At 43.7% G+C, this 17,598-nt stretch overlaps 1 protein-coding gene across 1 annotated transcript in view; it reads left to right on the forward strand.

The window, feature by feature from the left end:
* The window catches only part of LOC145914633 (uncharacterized), a 34,011-nt gene that overhangs the window by 4,451 nt on the left and 11,962 nt on the right, over nucleotides 1-17,598 (forward strand). Inside the window, exons 3-12 of the mRNA XM_083002452.1 lie at nucleotides 10,785-11,057; nucleotides 11,988-12,110; nucleotides 12,574-12,794; nucleotides 14,453-14,635; nucleotides 14,820-15,188; nucleotides 15,380-15,437; nucleotides 15,543-15,584; nucleotides 16,727-16,824; nucleotides 16,965-16,991; nucleotides 17,058-17,132. Of these exons, the coding sequence (XP_082858578.1) occupies nucleotides 10,785-11,057; nucleotides 11,988-12,110; nucleotides 12,574-12,794; nucleotides 14,453-14,635; nucleotides 14,820-15,188; nucleotides 15,380-15,437; nucleotides 15,543-15,584; nucleotides 16,727-16,824; nucleotides 16,965-16,991; nucleotides 17,058-17,132 (1,469 nt within the window). The remainder of the gene's footprint in view (nucleotides 1-10,784; nucleotides 11,058-11,987; nucleotides 12,111-12,573; nucleotides 12,795-14,452; nucleotides 14,636-14,819; nucleotides 15,189-15,379; nucleotides 15,438-15,542; nucleotides 15,585-16,726; nucleotides 16,825-16,964; nucleotides 16,992-17,057; nucleotides 17,133-17,598) is intronic.

Raw genomic sequence — 17,598 nt, forward strand, 5'->3', positions numbered from 1 at the left:
AGATTTGTGGATCCGTAAAATCGTTAGTGTTTTGCCAAACTTTTATCCGCGTCTGACACGAATTGTGAAAAATAGTTTTGTGGAGAAATGTTTACCGTTGGGCGGACTCGACAAAAAAAAACTAGCATTTTGACTGGAGACAATGCCTACCCCAGACTTGCGGAACTGTCTCTTTCGTCGGGTAAAGAGCTCGCGAAGAGTCTGACATGGGCTTTGTGACAACACAATCACTCGCAGCCTTATTACTGCGACTTTGTTTACGCAGCGCAATCCCCTCGGCTCGAAGTGTGTTTGAACAACGAAGAGAACAGTGAAAACGCTCTAACGGCCACAGGGTCGCCTTGTAGCTGCCACCATTGTGTGACATGATGTTCTGTGTTTGACGCAAGCCCCGTTTATGGGATGCTAGAACTGTTTATTTGAAGAAGACGACCTATTGCCCAACACCCCGCGCTATCCGCTTACACAAGTCGTGCGGATTAGGGTCTACAGCACGCTTTATGATATTGGTCGGCACTCAGTGTGTGCGGCTGTACTTTGATTGATGTTGACTTATCCTAGAACCCGTACTGCGTGTTCAAATGCCAATTGGTTTGGAAAACGCTTGAATTATGCCGCGATTGATCTTTGATTGACGTCTGCTGCCCTAGTACTTGTACTTTGAAGATCGTCTGATGGATTTAACATACTACGTAAATGTGTATACAAAATCGTTAATGACGAAACAAGGAAAAACAAAACGCAAATGCGTCAATGAATAATTTAAACAGTTGCGCCACGTGGACTATTCGCGTCATCATCTATTGGTGTTTAATTTCTTTACGAGGACTGTGTTGTACACGCGAACAACTGCTTCGTAAATTAAAACAGTCGTTGCCAGATAGAAACACCCTGACGCATAACATACAATCGCGGTGGTGTGTTGATTGAACTGCCTGGAATCCAGGCCACAAAGCGGTTGATTTACGATGGACCGCCGGCCGCTCTTTGGTCCGAGCTGAATCGCCCGTGTGTCAATTTGTCACCGCGTCAGAGTGGGCTCACGGTTCCGATTCCAGGCAGGCCCCGGACCGTTTATTTGTCAGCATCCCCGCCGTCTCGAGAGTCTGCTTCCGAGCCGAATGTTTGCATTGGCGAGATGTGAAAGTGGCGGCGAATGTCACGTATCGAAGGGCGTTAGACGACCCGGCCTACCGTCGACCGTCTGTCTCTAGACATATTGCTTAATGTCGATGACGTCATAGTTCCAGATCTTGTCTGGGCCAGGTCATGATCTGACAGATAAAAACACGTTGAAACATTAGTCCAAGAAACAAGATTTCATCTATAGTAAACCGTATCAGCCTCTGTTTACTCAAATGTTATTTTTTGATGTTTTGACACTATTAACACAAGGTATCGTGAGTTTCCTTGGGTAATCATCTGTCAATTTGACTCCACTTTTAAAAAATGGCAAAACCCGTCCATCGTCATCCGTTGGGTGGTTCCAGACTGGCCATAGACTTGTCCAAACAAGGGCGCCTGTGCTAAAAAGGTGCCAAAAGATTTCCTCGGGGGTAGCTCATTTCCACGTCTCCCCGTCGCGATTTTGCTGCTGTATAAACTGACTTGGGGCCGATAACCCTGAACCTGGTGGAGTCGGAATTCGCTTAGGGGCATCTTGAAGCAACTTGCCGCCACTGGTGCGTATCAAAGTTGACACAGGCTGTAAACACGCTTTCGAGGGTTGATGCTGTTCTCAGCAAAAGTGTTTCCGCGTTTTTCGAAGACACGCAAACTGCACATTAGGGTAGGAGCTGCTGAGTACCAAAAGTTGTCTTGTGATTTCTGTACAGATTTGAGGCCTTGGAATTGATGCATTTTATTACCATAAGTTTTTTATGGTAGATTTCAAATTGGCATTGTCAGGAATCAATTAAAAAGCGTCTTTTCTCGTTTGTCGGCATCTAACAAATCATTAAAAATTACACTGATAATGCCTTATGTGTTTTCAAGTCGTTTTAAACGTTCGATTTATCCATGGCTTGTACGCACAGATATAACATCCAATGGTTTCTCTGCTCTTGGAAGGGCAATTGTCGACCGTTCAGTAGTTCGAGACTTGTTTGTTTTTCCACGTCACAACAGTGCCTTCTGATTCGTCTGCACGCGACAATCTCACGTACAAGAACACTCCTCTCTTAAGGACACCTTGATACCATCGCCCTCTGACGTCACTAGGTGTGTTTGCGACGCAAACGAGTCGCATTGAGCGAAGAACAGAGGTTGTGGTTTGCATTCTCGACTCGAGTCGACTGCGAAAATCGTCCGACTTCGCAGAACGCCAAAGCCTGTAATTGGGGTTTTTGCAGCTGTTTGCTGTGGTGTCCATTTTCTCGCGGTTGCGTTTGCTTCACATTTTTGCAAAGACGCGCGCGTAAGAACTTGTGGAATTGTGGTCTGTGGTTACACAGCGCTGTGTTGTTGAAACTTAGATGTTTTGCATCGGTGTTGAATATCAAAATAACGACGCAGCGTTCCCTACAGACAGCCAACTGTGGGTCGGTTTCCCCAGTGTGGCTGACCGTCCAACAACGGTCACTGTCATCGCTGGATACCACAAGGTTTGAGTCATAGGCCACTGCGGGATGCTTTGTTCTGTACCGATCTACTACATATGATGACGCCAGATCAGCACTCTGAGGCATATGGGTTTACTCCAAACTAGCGCTGTCAGTTTTACATGTTAAAATGCATGTTGCAATTTGAATGTTTTGCTATCACCATAAGCGTAACGTTTGCATCATAATTCCGATTGCACGACGATAATAACAGTGGCGAATGATCGATAGGCAGCCTACTGAGTGTACTCTGTTTAGTGTGGAAATTTAAGACATGAGTGAAACAAATGTTAGTGCGTGGGTGTGGATTCGTGTTCATCCATCAAGCGTTGAACGCATGTCGTGTCTTGACCAACGAACTCTCTTATCTCAGGGAATGAGCTCCCTTATCTCCCACCCACAACAAACCCGTGTCTGATTCTTTCCGGAGCAACATCCACAAACCTCGCAATTACTAGAGTTCCGTGCTTCGACTTTGTCACATTTAATCGGCGTTTTGTGGCGCTGCTGAACTTGCCACGGGCGATGCTGTGAAAGGAGCGATTACACCAGAGTGTTTACACTCATGCCTAAAGATTGCATCTCCGTAGTGGAGCTGGCAAGGCAACTGAGGCCTACGCGTAGCCCTCGTTACCGGTGCGGCAGCCCCGGGGCCATGTGACATTGCATCTCCAAAGACGTACAGCATTGGGGGTATGTGGTTCCAAAGACAATGAACGTAATTGTGATCCGCTGGAACGTTCCGTTACCCGGATGTTGATGAGATCGCACTATTTTGATGTCAACTGTTAACTGAAGTACGTGTGCACGCTAAGCTCTGCAACGTCATCCGTATGTTAATCCAGTCTCGTGGCGTTCGTCTTCGCGGCTGGCGCCGATTTGTTCCTGATTTCTCGAGAGAATCCTTTTCGGGTTGTAGGCCGCGCCCAATGTTTGGGTGTATGCTCTGTTTGTGGCAGGGTGTGCATTGAAGCGTTACACTCGAATCGCTAAAGACTTTGCACTAAAAGGATTTTCCAATTCTGCAGCAACTCTATTTATTTTAAATTTCCGGACAAGCAAGATATTTTGGAAACAGTGCAGCTTTCCAAGCTATTTTAGTTGCGCACTTTCGGGGTTCCAACCTATTTATGTAACAATCATTAAAACTCATGCAATTTTCAGTTTACGGTTAATTAACTCGTCAATGCAAGTCCTGTTGACGTGTACATTAGTGTGGAGTGTCGATCGTTTTCAACTGACGTACCACGCATTATATTTAATACATTAGCGGTAACTTTTGCAATGAAACATGCCTTGACCTAAACAGTTAGAAACGTAGGAATTCAAACAAAGGGATTCTCAAAACTATGTAACCAAAGCATCCGACAATTCAGACGGACCATAGTTGTCCTTGTTGCGATTTGTAAGCAAAACGTCGCTGGCCAACATGCCGTTGTTTACCGATTTGTTCCCTTGTGAATCCCATTTGTCAGCTGTTCGCGTCGCCAAGGTAAGCGTGTTAAACACGCCCGTAACACTTCTACGGGATCCCGAACGCAAGTTGATGCTTCCTACAACTGTGTCATGTTTCACTCGTTGTGGTTTTGCTGATACATGTTATTAAGTACTGAGGTATACAATTTCATCACAACTATTAACAAGATGGGCGACACCAGGAAAACGTTTTCTACCGTCGCAAGGATTTTTAATCCACGGTATGGTTGATGAGACTGAACGTTTTCCACTCTAAAACCATGGAAGTACAGATACCGGAATATCAGTTTAATCGAAGGCTGATAAGGTTGACACTAAGTTGGTCCAATTGACTCTGTATATGTTGTCTTGTGGTTGTAATATACTTTCAACGAAATTTACTGAAAAAAACTTTTCGGGCGTCTTAAGATCTCAGCATCCATCCTCACACACACACAGACATTACGTAATCGCATTCTCGGTGCGTTTTTTGTGTCCTGTCGGCGATGGTGGAAAGATAGAGGGAACGTAGCGTGCCGATAATGAATAAATGATGCTGCGGGTGCGGTGCTTGTGCCAATATTGACTGCGACAAGAATAGAGAGGGTGCTTCGTTCGGGCACCTCGGTCAATCCTTGGGCATGCGGAGTGATGACCACGTTCTAGATGGCTTGGACAAACATATCCACAGCTTGTCGCAATGGTTGTGTCATAATATTGACTGTGGGAGAGATCAATTGATATTATGTTGTTCGTTGTCTACGACCTCTCGTGTATTCGACCTTTGGGCCCAAAATGGTGGTTACGTCATTAAGTGAAATTGCCTGAAAACGTTTCCAATTGAAAACATCTGCGCCATATTTTATGTCGTTTCTGAGCGCGTAGGTGGACGTGGAAGAGGAAAAGATATTTCATGAGAACGTTGAGTGCTGATTTTGCCTCCGGGATCGATTGTTAAGATAAGGAAAAGATTGAGCGATTGCTGTCTGGAAGTACAATGGTCAAATCCAACTTTTTTGCTTCCACTTTGGTGTTTATTTTTATCTCAACTTCACGATACAAGCATCCACCAAATTATCTTAAAAATCGAAGTTTAATCTTCAATTAGTTATCGCAATATCAGCAGTTTAAAAATAGTTACATTTTCCCTCCGTGTGGTATATGGCGATCTTGCAATTAACCTGTGATGTTTTGCATATAAATGCACATACTGTGCAGACATACTATCCAAAAACGCTTCGGCTGATTAGACATGTACGTGTCGATTCCCCTGAGAGCGCTTATCGTTTAATCGGGTTGAACCAAGCTGGGCCAAAAGTTAATAGGCAGTCATTACAAAGCTGCTTGGTCGGATTGCAACGCGTGCCTGGGCAAGCGTGTGCACATCGCCTCAACACAGAGCTTTCCTTTAAAGTTATTCATGTGTTTCGGCACCTTACGCCATGCTTGCCCTTAATGGCGAAACCGCGCCACGAGCCATTGCACTCGTTGCGAAACCGTAAACTCATCTCCAACTCGACGAAAGACCTCAACAGCGGACTGCTTGCTTCTGCACCCCTTGACGACCCTCTTAATTTCGATTTGCGGCTTATTTAGCCTCGTGCTTCACGTTGCAGGCAAACGCACTGCGGTTCAAGTGCTGTGGTGATGGCGAATTAGAGAAGGGAGTGATATTTGAAACCGAACGCATGTTTTGCCCCAGCGCCGGCACGCAATGCTAATAGTTTCAATAAAATGTTGCGAGTTTGGACTGAAATCTTCAACGGTTCAGCTAAAATTGATAAAATTCGAATTTTCATGGTGCGTTGTCAAATGTATATGCGAAGATATAATGGTCCAAATTCACATCATTTATTCAGTCTACTAAGTTACAACTAGAAGACACCATGTGTTGAAGAGACGTGAAAGCATCGTATTTTTCGATCGGTTCCTGCATTGGGAGTAATGCAACACCACACAAGTGTGAACACCTGTTGCTTTAAATACGAAACCCAACGAAAAATCCGACCTGTAACTAGAGGAAAACTTGAAAGAAACTTAAGATCGGTGGTTCTTGAAACCCTTTACTGTTGCTGGAAATTTTGTCTTACAAAGGAAAACTGCAGTTATCGAAACTAATGGGAATTTTCATGTATACGTGTCGTATTGCAAAAACCTCAAGGACAAAATATATTTTGTTTGTTTTAAACTCCTTTCATCGGTCTAGTGTAAACGTACAAAGCTCCTATCTATTAAAGGTATTTGCTGTGGAATCACGGCGATCAAACATAACTCATGCTGCTGGTATTTGGCGCACCCAGCTAGGTTGCCGGTGCATGTTTTTGTACTTCGCCCCCTGAGGAAGCTTTGTCTGGCTTTGAGTCGCGCACCATTAACGATAAGCTGGGGCTTAGTGGCCATGGATGTTTGTGTTGTGCTTTCCACGTACCACAGCTCTTATATACCCTCGACCTGGGGCATCTAAAGGGGGTTAGGGGGCAAGGAATGGACGCGCAAGAATTGGTTTCGGATGTTGGGACGCCCGCCGATTGACGCAACACCCCAGCGTTTGACATCATTGCTCGTCTGTTCAAAGGGACAGCCGGGTGACGTTGATGTATTGAGGTGGAAAGCGATGACGTTGGCGGTCGTAGACGTCAAATGAAGACGTATTTTGTCACCACTTTGCAAACGTTTTCAGAAGTTTTTTTAGGATTGTATGATTTCTATAGCTGTCCCCTAGTGATTGAGACAAACGTGAGGGGTGAATTGAGTTTAGGGTCTGCAGTTTATTTTCCTCCGTCCGATTTTGAAAAGAAAACATCTAGCCGTTGGTTTTTGGTTTGCCTTAATGGGGAATATAGTACATCTGCAAATACATTTTCATTGGCGAACTTTCACAAATCTTCCCACATGGTTTATGCGAAATCGCGAAAAAAATCTCGGCACAACAGCAACACAATAAGACAGGTCACCTTTTTCACGATCCACGAGCTTAATATTGGGCGACTTCGAGTCCATACATGCCCACTATGTTTGCTGAGTGGTGCTCGACGGGGCGTTTTGTCGCTGCAACATCCAACGCCCACCATAAGTGTTGTTCTTGGACAGCCGCCCACGCTTTCCAGAAGTAAACGAGACCCTTAGAGGGGGCCGGCAGTCGAACATTTTTGCCATGTTTGTTCTTTTACTGCTGCGATATTTGTTGTGTGTGTTTTGGTGCGAATGAACAGCCGCCGTCTTATCGCAAATCCAACCTTGCTTATGTGGTTCAAGTAACGTTATATGTGAACCTGTGATGCTGTAATCTACATCGATACCGTTTTGAATTTCCCCGTCAGAGAATGTCTAGCCTTCCAATGTAATACCTGTGGTGGTCATCAGAGACAGCCTAAAGAGATCTGTCGCGCCTTGCCTCAATTTAAATCGTTACACGACGCCAATACCCTTTCATCCAAGGCCATATACGGGTTTTGTAATGTCTAACTTAAGAGTCGCGCTTCGGTTGAACCAAGCACCGATTATTCCAGTCTGACTCAGCGTCGACTCTTTTGTGTCGTAGGAGGAAAGGATGAAAACTGTAGACGTTAAATTACATGGTTTAAAAATTCACCGGCTTCCCCTTTTTAGCATAAATGAGCGGTCGGTGTCCGTAGGCGGTTTGTGTGCGCAGCTTGGTTGGTTTTCCGGTCGGTTTGAATCAGAAGAGCCGTTTGAACGTGGGTTACCACTCGGCGCTGTTTCCTTCTTTCCGCTGCAATCAAGACAACGTAAACACAGGTCGCGTTTTATCTGTGTTGCCTACTAGAAGACACGTGACACCCAAAGCCACCTTTGCCGCGTCACTTTCTAGCGAATGAGTAAAGCTTTAATCGCCCAGTAAGAAGCAACCGCCACTGCCAACAAGGTTAAAGGCTGCGGGGAAATAGGATCAGTTGATTCTTGGTTGCTTTTAGCAATTGATACGGAAGTTTCACTTGCGCCAAACTTGAGGCTTTTGATCTTTCGCGCGGTCTAACACGGGCCATTTACTTTGCGGACTGCACGCTCGTTCCCGCTGGTGGCTCTGTGCGCCGCGTCCTGCAGCTAATCCTCTACCATGTAGAAGGGACATTGTATAAAGGAAAGCTAGGGCACGCGCGCAAGTAAAAGCGGCGACCGCGTTCTTATTTGGACGAGGCGGCCTTTTTGGCGGATGTCTGCGCCGTCGCTTTGTGTTCCCCCTCTCACGAGCGCGATTCTTGCTCGGGTCGAGCGCGAATCCGGTATCTTCCTTTCTCTCGAGATCGCGTTCGACGGCGGAGCATCTAGACGTACCATTTCCTGGTTGGGAGATAACACGGCTTGCACATCTCCCCGCGGCTAAACGGTGATCTAACGAACGTGGCCTGTGTATTGAGAACACAGCTTGTACATCAACCGCCTTTTACTGTGGCTTTCCGAAAGCGGAATAAGCAGATGTTTCTAATCACACATTGTGATTTGTTGAAAGCTTTAACTTCGAGTAGAATATTAATGTATCGATTACGTTATAAACACGTTATATAACTTTTAAATATATATTTCTACTCTGAAGATAGATGGTAACATAAATTCTACTCTACCAAGATTTTTGAAAATATTTGGAAAAAAAGTGATTTGGTTTCAAAACCAATGTTTGTTTGTCGTTGTTAATGGAAGCTGAGCATTTAATGGATCGAGTGTTTGGTTTTCTATACTCATGGACACGGTCCCTTACCACCACAATGCATATATTGTTTGATTTGGAATCCACAAAGGTAAACTTGCGTAGGCAGTTTTGACCGCAGTGCACACACGACCGAGCTTTTGTTTGTGCTCTGCTTGAAATTTCTATTGATCCGAAGCACATTTAAGGGAAGGTGAAGGGATCCACTCCGAAGAAACTGGTTTTCCGAGCAAAAATAATCGAAACAAATTTAGTTTCGCCATAAAACATGCTGGGAAATTTCCGATAACGTAATTAGTTGCTTGGTTGGAAAAATCGATTTGGGAAAATATTTCTGTTCTTCCGTCGTCCCCGTTTTATCGCCGTGTTCAGAAATTCCTCTCGCTTCGTGTCAGTCTGACCGAAAGTTCACAAATGATTTTTTCTGGGCCATGATTGATGACGCGAGTTTGACCTTACCAATGTTAAGTCCACAGTTCAAATATTGACGGTTACTAGGGTGGTTAAAAATATTGAAAATTATTTTGATTTATGTATCGTGTCTAAAGTTCGATGGTATTCGGTTATGGCAATGTGAGATGTACTTAAAAATACTAACGTTGGTATTTGTGGCTAGTTTATCGTCAAAATAAAGTTCGCTGATAACTTGTAGTCCTGATTAGGTCTTGATTTGTTGTTAAAATGTGTTGGGCGTGCTGAACGTTCTGAAAGTAGAATTGAAACGACCATTTGTCACGCGTTCAGCACTACAACAGCTGGTTGCGGACATTTGCAAGCGATTTTGCATTAAATAATTGATGCGCAGTTAAAGGGTAACACCTGCAACTGCCGTTCGTGTGCTTATCTAGAAGGACCCAATGAGTAAGAAATGCTGAGATCGTTCAGGTTTTACTCAGTGACGAAGAATTTTTAAATGAGCTGTTATAAGTTTGTTTTTATCATACCGGCTGTCGCGTCGCTTAGGCTTGTGTTTAATGCGTTAGGTGCGAACCACGCGCTTATTATATTACCAGGTATTAATAAAATCACAATCGAATTGGGGTCCATTTCCTTATTCATCGTGGTTCCATTTCCCCGCATTGTGAACTTTTGATCCCGGCTACCATTACAAGCCCCTACACTCCATTCATTGACGTCACGTCCCATTTACCAACGATTTCTATGCTTAAGCATTCCTTGAACGCATCCATGACATATACGCGGCTGCTTTGAGCATAGAATGTATCTGGATTAACACAACCCCCCTGCTCCAGCAACCCGGCATTTAACTCTAGCATTTCCCGGTAGAGCTGTAATGTGTTTTGCTGTAATTGTCTGCTGAATATAGATACGCCTTTCCCTTTTCTTTAATGCATAATTGCGCTTGCCGCACATTATGCATGAGCTGCGTATTTCGATATCCTATATAGCTTGCGCATATTCACTTGAGAATATGCGCTTTTATTACTTTATAATAGATGGTAGGAACTAACAGCGCTTTAACCATGTAACAGCATCCACGTGTGGTGACGCTAGACTAATTGAATGCCACTGTAGGATATTGGTGTATCTTAAGCCTTTTACCTGTAAGTAAATAGATTGATTTAATTCCATCTTAGTGTAATTGCTTATTTAATCAAGCTATTCTCGTTTCATAACCTCCATGCCGATGTGAACATGAGTGAAAATAATCTGTTTTGTTATTTTGCCTATTTTCCTCTCCTATAAACATTTCCATTTCCTTTCTTCCTTCTATGTTACTATTATGCGCCCTGTTTGATAAATTGACGATAATCGCGATACTCCTAATTCGAACATGCTCGTGGTTTGTGGCTACCCACCCCCCATTTTTACATTAAACCGCTTTTGCGTTCGAAAATGCACTGCATCTTCGAACGGCGCTTTGCTTGTTGAATTAATCAATAATGTTATGTCAATAACAAAACCTAAAAATGTAATGACTTAATTTAAATCCGGCCTCCTTCATTTCTCGGCGCTGCTTTTCCATCCCAAACCCCGAAAACCCCCAAATCATTCCCCCATCGCTACCACCCTCACCCCTACCTCATGCATGCCATGTACAGAGAACCTTACGACCCTGCCTGCCGAGCTTAGCACCACCACCACCATGCCGTATCCCACCGCCGAATGCAACGTTGAGCTTTGCCTTATCAACTACAAGAAGATAGTGACCAGCGATACGGTTTCGCCGGTCCGCTGTCGCGCTCTTCTACGCCTTCACGACTGCATGTTGCAGTCACCCGAGTGGTGCAGTGTGAAGGACCCTCGGTATATGCTCATCGATGGAAGGCGCAAGGAGTCATACGACACCTTTCGATGCTCCCGCTTTGCTACAGGTTTCCATGCGACGCTGCGCCCATTTTTTATGTTGTCCTTGTCCACTACACCCCTTGCCCGCTGTCTGTCTGTCTGTTTGTTTGTGTGTGTGTGTTTTTTTGTTGTTGTCTGGCCGACAACTGCATGGACAATTGTTTGCCCGCGATTGGACAGACTTACGTCAGCATAGGAATGTTGGGTTCAAAGTCCACGGTCATACTTTAAAAATAAACATTTTTGCTGAAAGTTGACCTTAAATTATGGGTGAAAGAATTCCAAGTTACGTAATCTCCGATATTTGGTTAAATTAACACAATATTGGGTGAAAGCGAAAGATATATGTTGGGTAATATTAGGAAAATTTGCATGCAGGTTACAAACTGCCCTGTAATTTTACTGAATACCACCTTGTAGCGTTTTGCATGTACGCTAAAGTTTCCGCACCTGTCTGGTAATTTGGTGCCTATTTGCATGTTTGGCGTGTATTGGTTCTTGCGCCTAAAATCAAGTTGACGGATTTTGCCCTGGGCTATTTAAACAGTTCATGTACAGCCTGTGGACGTATTTGTGCCTTAAGTTGTTTTGTTGCCCAAAACACCACGCATGTGTTAAGCTATGGAAAAATTTTTGGTTTACGGTGAAACCAATGTGGGTTTTGCATCACTTGATGAAAATTTTGTTGCTTTTTGTTGAATGGGATTTTTTAACGTGAAATTGTTATCTGGAATAAATATAAAAAGTTGTTACTACAAATTTATGCCATTTCTCCTTAATTTTTGACAAAGTGATCAAGTTATAATGTTAAAAATTGGCCCATTAAACCCGTCGTTCTGCCGCTTTGTCAATCGGCACTAAAGTCGTAAAATGAGTTCCAACGCCTCCTATCTGCTTGTATTCATTTCCTGTTCAGTCCCTGTTATGTTAACACAGCGTGATTGCAATTGTTTCAGGAATCAGAATCGGCAAAGTTGATTTCGTTGCGGCGATGCCGACTCCACTGGATCGTACGATATCGTTTGTTCGAGGATTCAAAGGTTTTCCGGCGTTCGAATTCAAGGAAGGAGCCAAAATACGTAAGTAGAGGCGCGTGTAGAAAGGGTAAAATAACCCCAGATGTCACGTTTCCATCACACACGCGCGGTTTCATGGAATCGCGAGCCAGGTATCTGGTTCGCATCGCCGAAACGGTGCAATTTTCCTCAATCTCTTCGCTGCGTGTAATGCGAAAACTCATTACACCGTAGGTGCCAAGAGTAATTTATCAATGTCAATAGCGACCGCGGACCGTTTAAAGTATCTACATTCGCTTGCGGGGTTGGTGGGCTAGGGTGTGTGCGCAACATCACACCCCACCAGGCATGGGTCGTCTTAGTGTTTCGAGGCCAAACACCCAACGATATGCGATGCTCGGCTCGCGAAAGTGGGTCCGCTGAACCTTAACGTCCGGTCGTTTATGCATCTGAGCTTCTACGTAGGCCTGTGTGCCGTGGCTTAGACGATTCAGGCACGCGTAACCTCATTGTCTCCACTCAACAGGAGAATCTGCTCTGAACCGATTTCCAGATGGTCTTCCTCAAGAGTTTAGCGTCCTGGCAACAGTGAACGTAGCTAGGAGGGATTGCGGGTTCCTCTTCGAAGTCCGAGACCACCAAGAGAAATCCACACCCCTGGGAGTCCGCATCTGTCCACTGAAGGGCGACAGTGAGCGTATGCAAATCTCTCTGATTTGGAATAATGACGCCATTGCAAACTACAAGGTGTGCTTACAAATTTTATCACAAAGATAAACGTTAAAAATTTCAAACGACCAACATTTGCCTGTGGTACACGCGTTACACACTCAAGGTATATTTTATATTTGCTTTGAACAAAAAATGATTTGACATTGAACAACTCAATGCAAGATTTTAAACTGCCCATTTGAAGGGCTGCAAATTACACGATATATGGATGGCTGTAGAACGGTTACTGTTGCTAAATTGCAAACTATAGTTTTAAACGGCCTAAAGTTGGTTCCACAGTGTGTCGTTGGGTCCCAAAACCTTTCCAAAACGTGTGCCCCATAAATAACCCAGTTACTGGGTTTGGTCTGTTATACATGACCTTGTGCCCTTTTTAGGAAACAAGCAATATTCCTAGCGACTCAATCCATGGGTTTAGCACGTAATAAGCATTACCGTGACCGGTCAAACACCACTTTGAAAACGTGGTTACGATTTTTTCCACGATTCACATCCTTTCACTGACGCACGTTTTGCCAATTAAGGTCGGCCCTTAGCCCAGCGTTAATAATTGCTGGCCTCGCCTATTGCCGGGTTTAAGTCCAAAAACCGGTTCATTGTGATCGAAATCCGTTTCACGTGTGAACCAATAAAACCTGGTGGTCTTCTGGGAAAAGTGGTGACGTCGTTGGGAATTTGCGGCTCTGGTTTTGGATCGTGACTAGCTTTAAGCCTTTTCTTTCGAAACGATTTTATTATTGCTTTCGGTTCTCGGTTGCTTGGGTCCACCTACGCGTGTTAGGTCATTTCACCTGTTTGTTTTAAATAGTTATGTTATCGTATTACGGAACACCCAACATATTACTTTGGTTTCTTCACAAATAACGTCCGAAAACATAATGTTATCGCATGTCTAAGGTCGATTCAACGCGCCACGTTAATTCCTATGACGTAATCTTGACCCTTAAAATTTTGCGAATCGCTATACGGTTAAGGTTCTTGCTGCGAGAAAATACCACCGCGCCCTTTCGCTAACCACAGAACACTTCTCCAGGCTGTTGGCATATGTTTTACCGCTAGGCAAATATCATTTGGCGGCCGTTATTTACATCAGCTGGCGGCAGAAGCAGCGGAGTTTCAGCGGCAAATAACTTGCTCGTTGAGTTTTTTGTTGTTTCTTGTACCGTGACTTACATATTTGATGTTGGACGGTTTCAATCATCATAGGTGATTAAATACAGCGCTAATGGATTGCTATCGACCGTTGTTAAAAGACGACGAGGCCACGTTGTCAAAATGCCACTAACAGGCTGTAAGATTAGGTTGAACATTGTAGGTGACATTGTTTCAATGCTTTTAATGATTAACTTCGACGCGAACCCCCAAGGGCGAGACACCACTGCAAATATAGGTTGATGCTGGATTTATTATCATAAACGTCCGCAACGCTGTATTTTTCCAGATCTTTTTGCAACATTAAGTATTTGGTGGAGAAGCTACAAGTGAATAATTGTATTCTACAAAATTTCATACATTAAATCTTATAATACTGCAAGTTGACAAAACCACCTTCTTTGAAAGCACTTTCAAGTATATGACTAACGTGTGGATTACATTCTGTTTCAACCATCAAGACGCTTTATATGATAAACGAAACGTAACATGCAAGCGCTGCAACTTTCTGACTTATTCAGGTCAAAAACTTTCATGGTCGCTTCGTTCGTTTGGCCTTCGAAGTTACGAAAGATCACGTTTCACTTTTCTTCGACTGTTCGCTGCTCGACGATCAGATAATAGCCAAGAAGTCGAAGGGGAACGACGTTGTTATTCCTAACGACGGTTTCGTGTATCTCGGTGGAAAAGACGAGAAGTTTGTTGTAAGTAGTGGTTGTTGTTTAAATATATCAAGAAATTTATTTTCTGCAACGCAGAGCGTTTTTCCCTGTTACAACATTTCTGACCACAACTCGGTATATTGATATATCTTTCATACATTACTTCTGTTCCTTGACGTTTTTCATGTAAATAATTCAGCACCACCATCTAATCTCTTATTCCCAGGGTTCGTTGCAAGAACTCGAAATCGTTTTCGAGCCCAAAGTGGCTGCTGGATATTGTCTTCCACCCGGCACACTCGCTCCCGCCAGTGATGCGGAAGGAAGTGGAGCAAGTGGAGACGGAGCAGATGATATGGACACAGAAAAGGAGCCAGATGATGTAGAAGCTGAGGAGGCGGCCGCGACTGCAACTAAGACTCCCACCACCACCACGGAGGAGGTTCCAATTGAGGAAGAGGAGCTCGCAACCACCACCACCACGTTCATACCCATCGCCGAGAGCACGGAAACCACATACGTCATAGATGAAGAGGAAGAATTCGCGCATCCTCCGATGAGGGAAGTTGTTATTGAACCTGAGCCGACCCCAGAGGTAAGAGCATGGAGTTGTTATCCTGGTTTGTTTATTTTAAATAAAATTTGGAATTTCGAACCAATAATATGTCTATGTGTTACACAAAACATTTACACCCAAGTAGAACTTGTGTTTAAACTACTGCAGAAAGAAACAGGTTAAAATGCCTGCATGAAAACATCTGCAACATATCTCTTATTTATTTACAGACCGTCGCGGAAAAGCTTGTGGAAGAGGTTGTGAAAGAGGTTGTCAGGACTGTACCAGGTTCGTCAGTAGTTTGGAATAAGATCATTCATCTTCTGCCTTTTGAACCTATACCATAAACATAGCTTGTCTGATGATCCTAGTTTAACTTCGGTTTATTTGCAGGAGCGAAAGGTGAGCCTGAAGTTGGCGTTGCTGGACCCAAGGGTAAGTCGACTCTCATGTCATGTAAAACTGCCGCGGTTTCGTTTTATAATGCATGTTATTCGTGGTTAAAGTAATTGCGCTTTTCAATGGTAGCACCTCGCTGAAATGTGAGAAGTAATAGCCAAGGTTTCAACTACATCCAAACTTACCCAAGGAGGCGGCAATTGCTCAAACAAAATTCGCAAATTGGTTAATATGTTAAATACCGTCAGAAGCCTGTACGTTTTAAGTTCTACCCAAACCGGCAGGGAGATGTTAATAACCTTTGTCTAGCCCGTCAAGTGGCTTTTTTTGTCTCATTCGTCCAACCGTGCGCACATTCCTGTCATGCAAGCCACACACAGACTAGCGATATCGCGCTTTCGCCACGTCTTGTTAAATTTTGTGGCGATATATGGTCTAGGCGCGGCTGCCGATGGAAAGATTGACCTTGCGCATGTCGTTGTTGCCAGACGAACGTCAACAAAGTTATCAATCAAAATTCAATTATTTGGGTTTATTTTTGGATCGAAATAGGTTTTAATAAAACTCATGTTAAAAAAAGCAAAAATATTGATGCTCTATCGCTGAGCAAAGAATAAAACCGAAATTATTACAAACTTTGAGCATCTTGTACCGAAAATCGAAAATCAAATTATTTTAAAAATCGTATGTATCCACTTTTCGGCCAAAGCAATTCACAGAAACTCGCGACAGTGTTGTCACTTTCTTATACAATTGGCGAATTAATCGTTACTGCTAAAAACGTATCGCGTAAATCAAGAATAAAACACTGCATTGCTGGCCAGTCGGCGGTAATTGTTTAGAGCCCGCCGCCGAACCTTCGTGCGTAAAGTGTTGACAGGCAGCTTTCAGACAATCTCTGGGTTATTTTTACAAAGCGGTTTAGGGGCCGTTCGAAGAGGGGGACGAGCCAAACAGATCAGAGGGAGAAAAAAATGCGTTCACGCACAAAAATGTCCGTTCTCAAGCGATAAAAAGTATCGTCTCCACTGTTGTGTCTAGTTAACGTACTTTGAAGAATCTTTTCGGTAACATTGGTGTTGACGATTTTTTGCACGATTTGATCCCATCTGCAAAAACATTCAAATAACAATTCAAAATAGATTTTGTTTATCATAACCGGAACCATTTATGTGCAGGCTCGGCTGGTGACCGAGGTGCGGACGGTAAGGACGGAGCACCAGGGGCCCAAGGACCCCAGGGTGAAACTGGACCCGCTGGAGCCCAAGGACCGAGAGTAAATTGCCTCCTTTTTTGTTTATTTTTGTGCTGTTGAAAAGTCATCAAATGTACATTTCCAAAAAATTAGCGAAATATGTAGTTTTGAAAAACTGGGTTATGAAATTGAAATACAATTTTTTGCGTGTTCTGTTGCAGGGCGAAGATGGCACTGACGGAAAACAGGTAGATTTTTTGCCTCAAATTTCCCTAAAACCGTCGCAACATTCGCTTAACCTTCTTGTCTTACAGGGAATACCTGGTTTGGATGGAGAGAAAGGGAATAAGGGTGACGCTTCGATTGTACCAGGACCAGCTGGCGCAGACGTAAGTTCCAATTGAATTTGTAATTCGAACAAGCCGGAAACTAGATTTTACATTTGGAAAACCCACAAGTAACAGCAAAATAATACAGAAATTTTAATCGCGAAAGTACGTGATTTTAGTGTTATTACTGTATAGTGTGTTTGGAATTTTAAAGACCTTCTTCACATTGGATGTCATTTTCAACTTTTAATTATTTCGCCTGTCTTTTTCCAAGTGGCCAAATTAGAAGTGGCCTATTTTTCAATCGAAAATGATCGAGAAGATTTGTTTTATTGTCCCACAGAGCGAGAACAAGTGTTTTAAATTGACACCCCTGCCCGAAAACAAACCCAGCACCCCCATAGTAGTCGAAAATAGTTCATGCCTGTTTGTCGGGCGATGCGCGGACGCGTAACGCAAGCTTGTCGTGTTCCGTATGTGGGTCATCCGGACAGTAAAAGCGACCCTTTCTCAAATAAGATCAAAA

This window comes from Ascidia mentula, chromosome 9 (assembly GCF_947561715.1).
Source record: "Ascidia mentula chromosome 9, kaAscMent1.1, whole genome shotgun sequence".
Classification (NCBI taxonomy): Eukaryota; Metazoa; Chordata; class Ascidiacea; order Phlebobranchia; family Ascidiidae; genus Ascidia; species Ascidia mentula.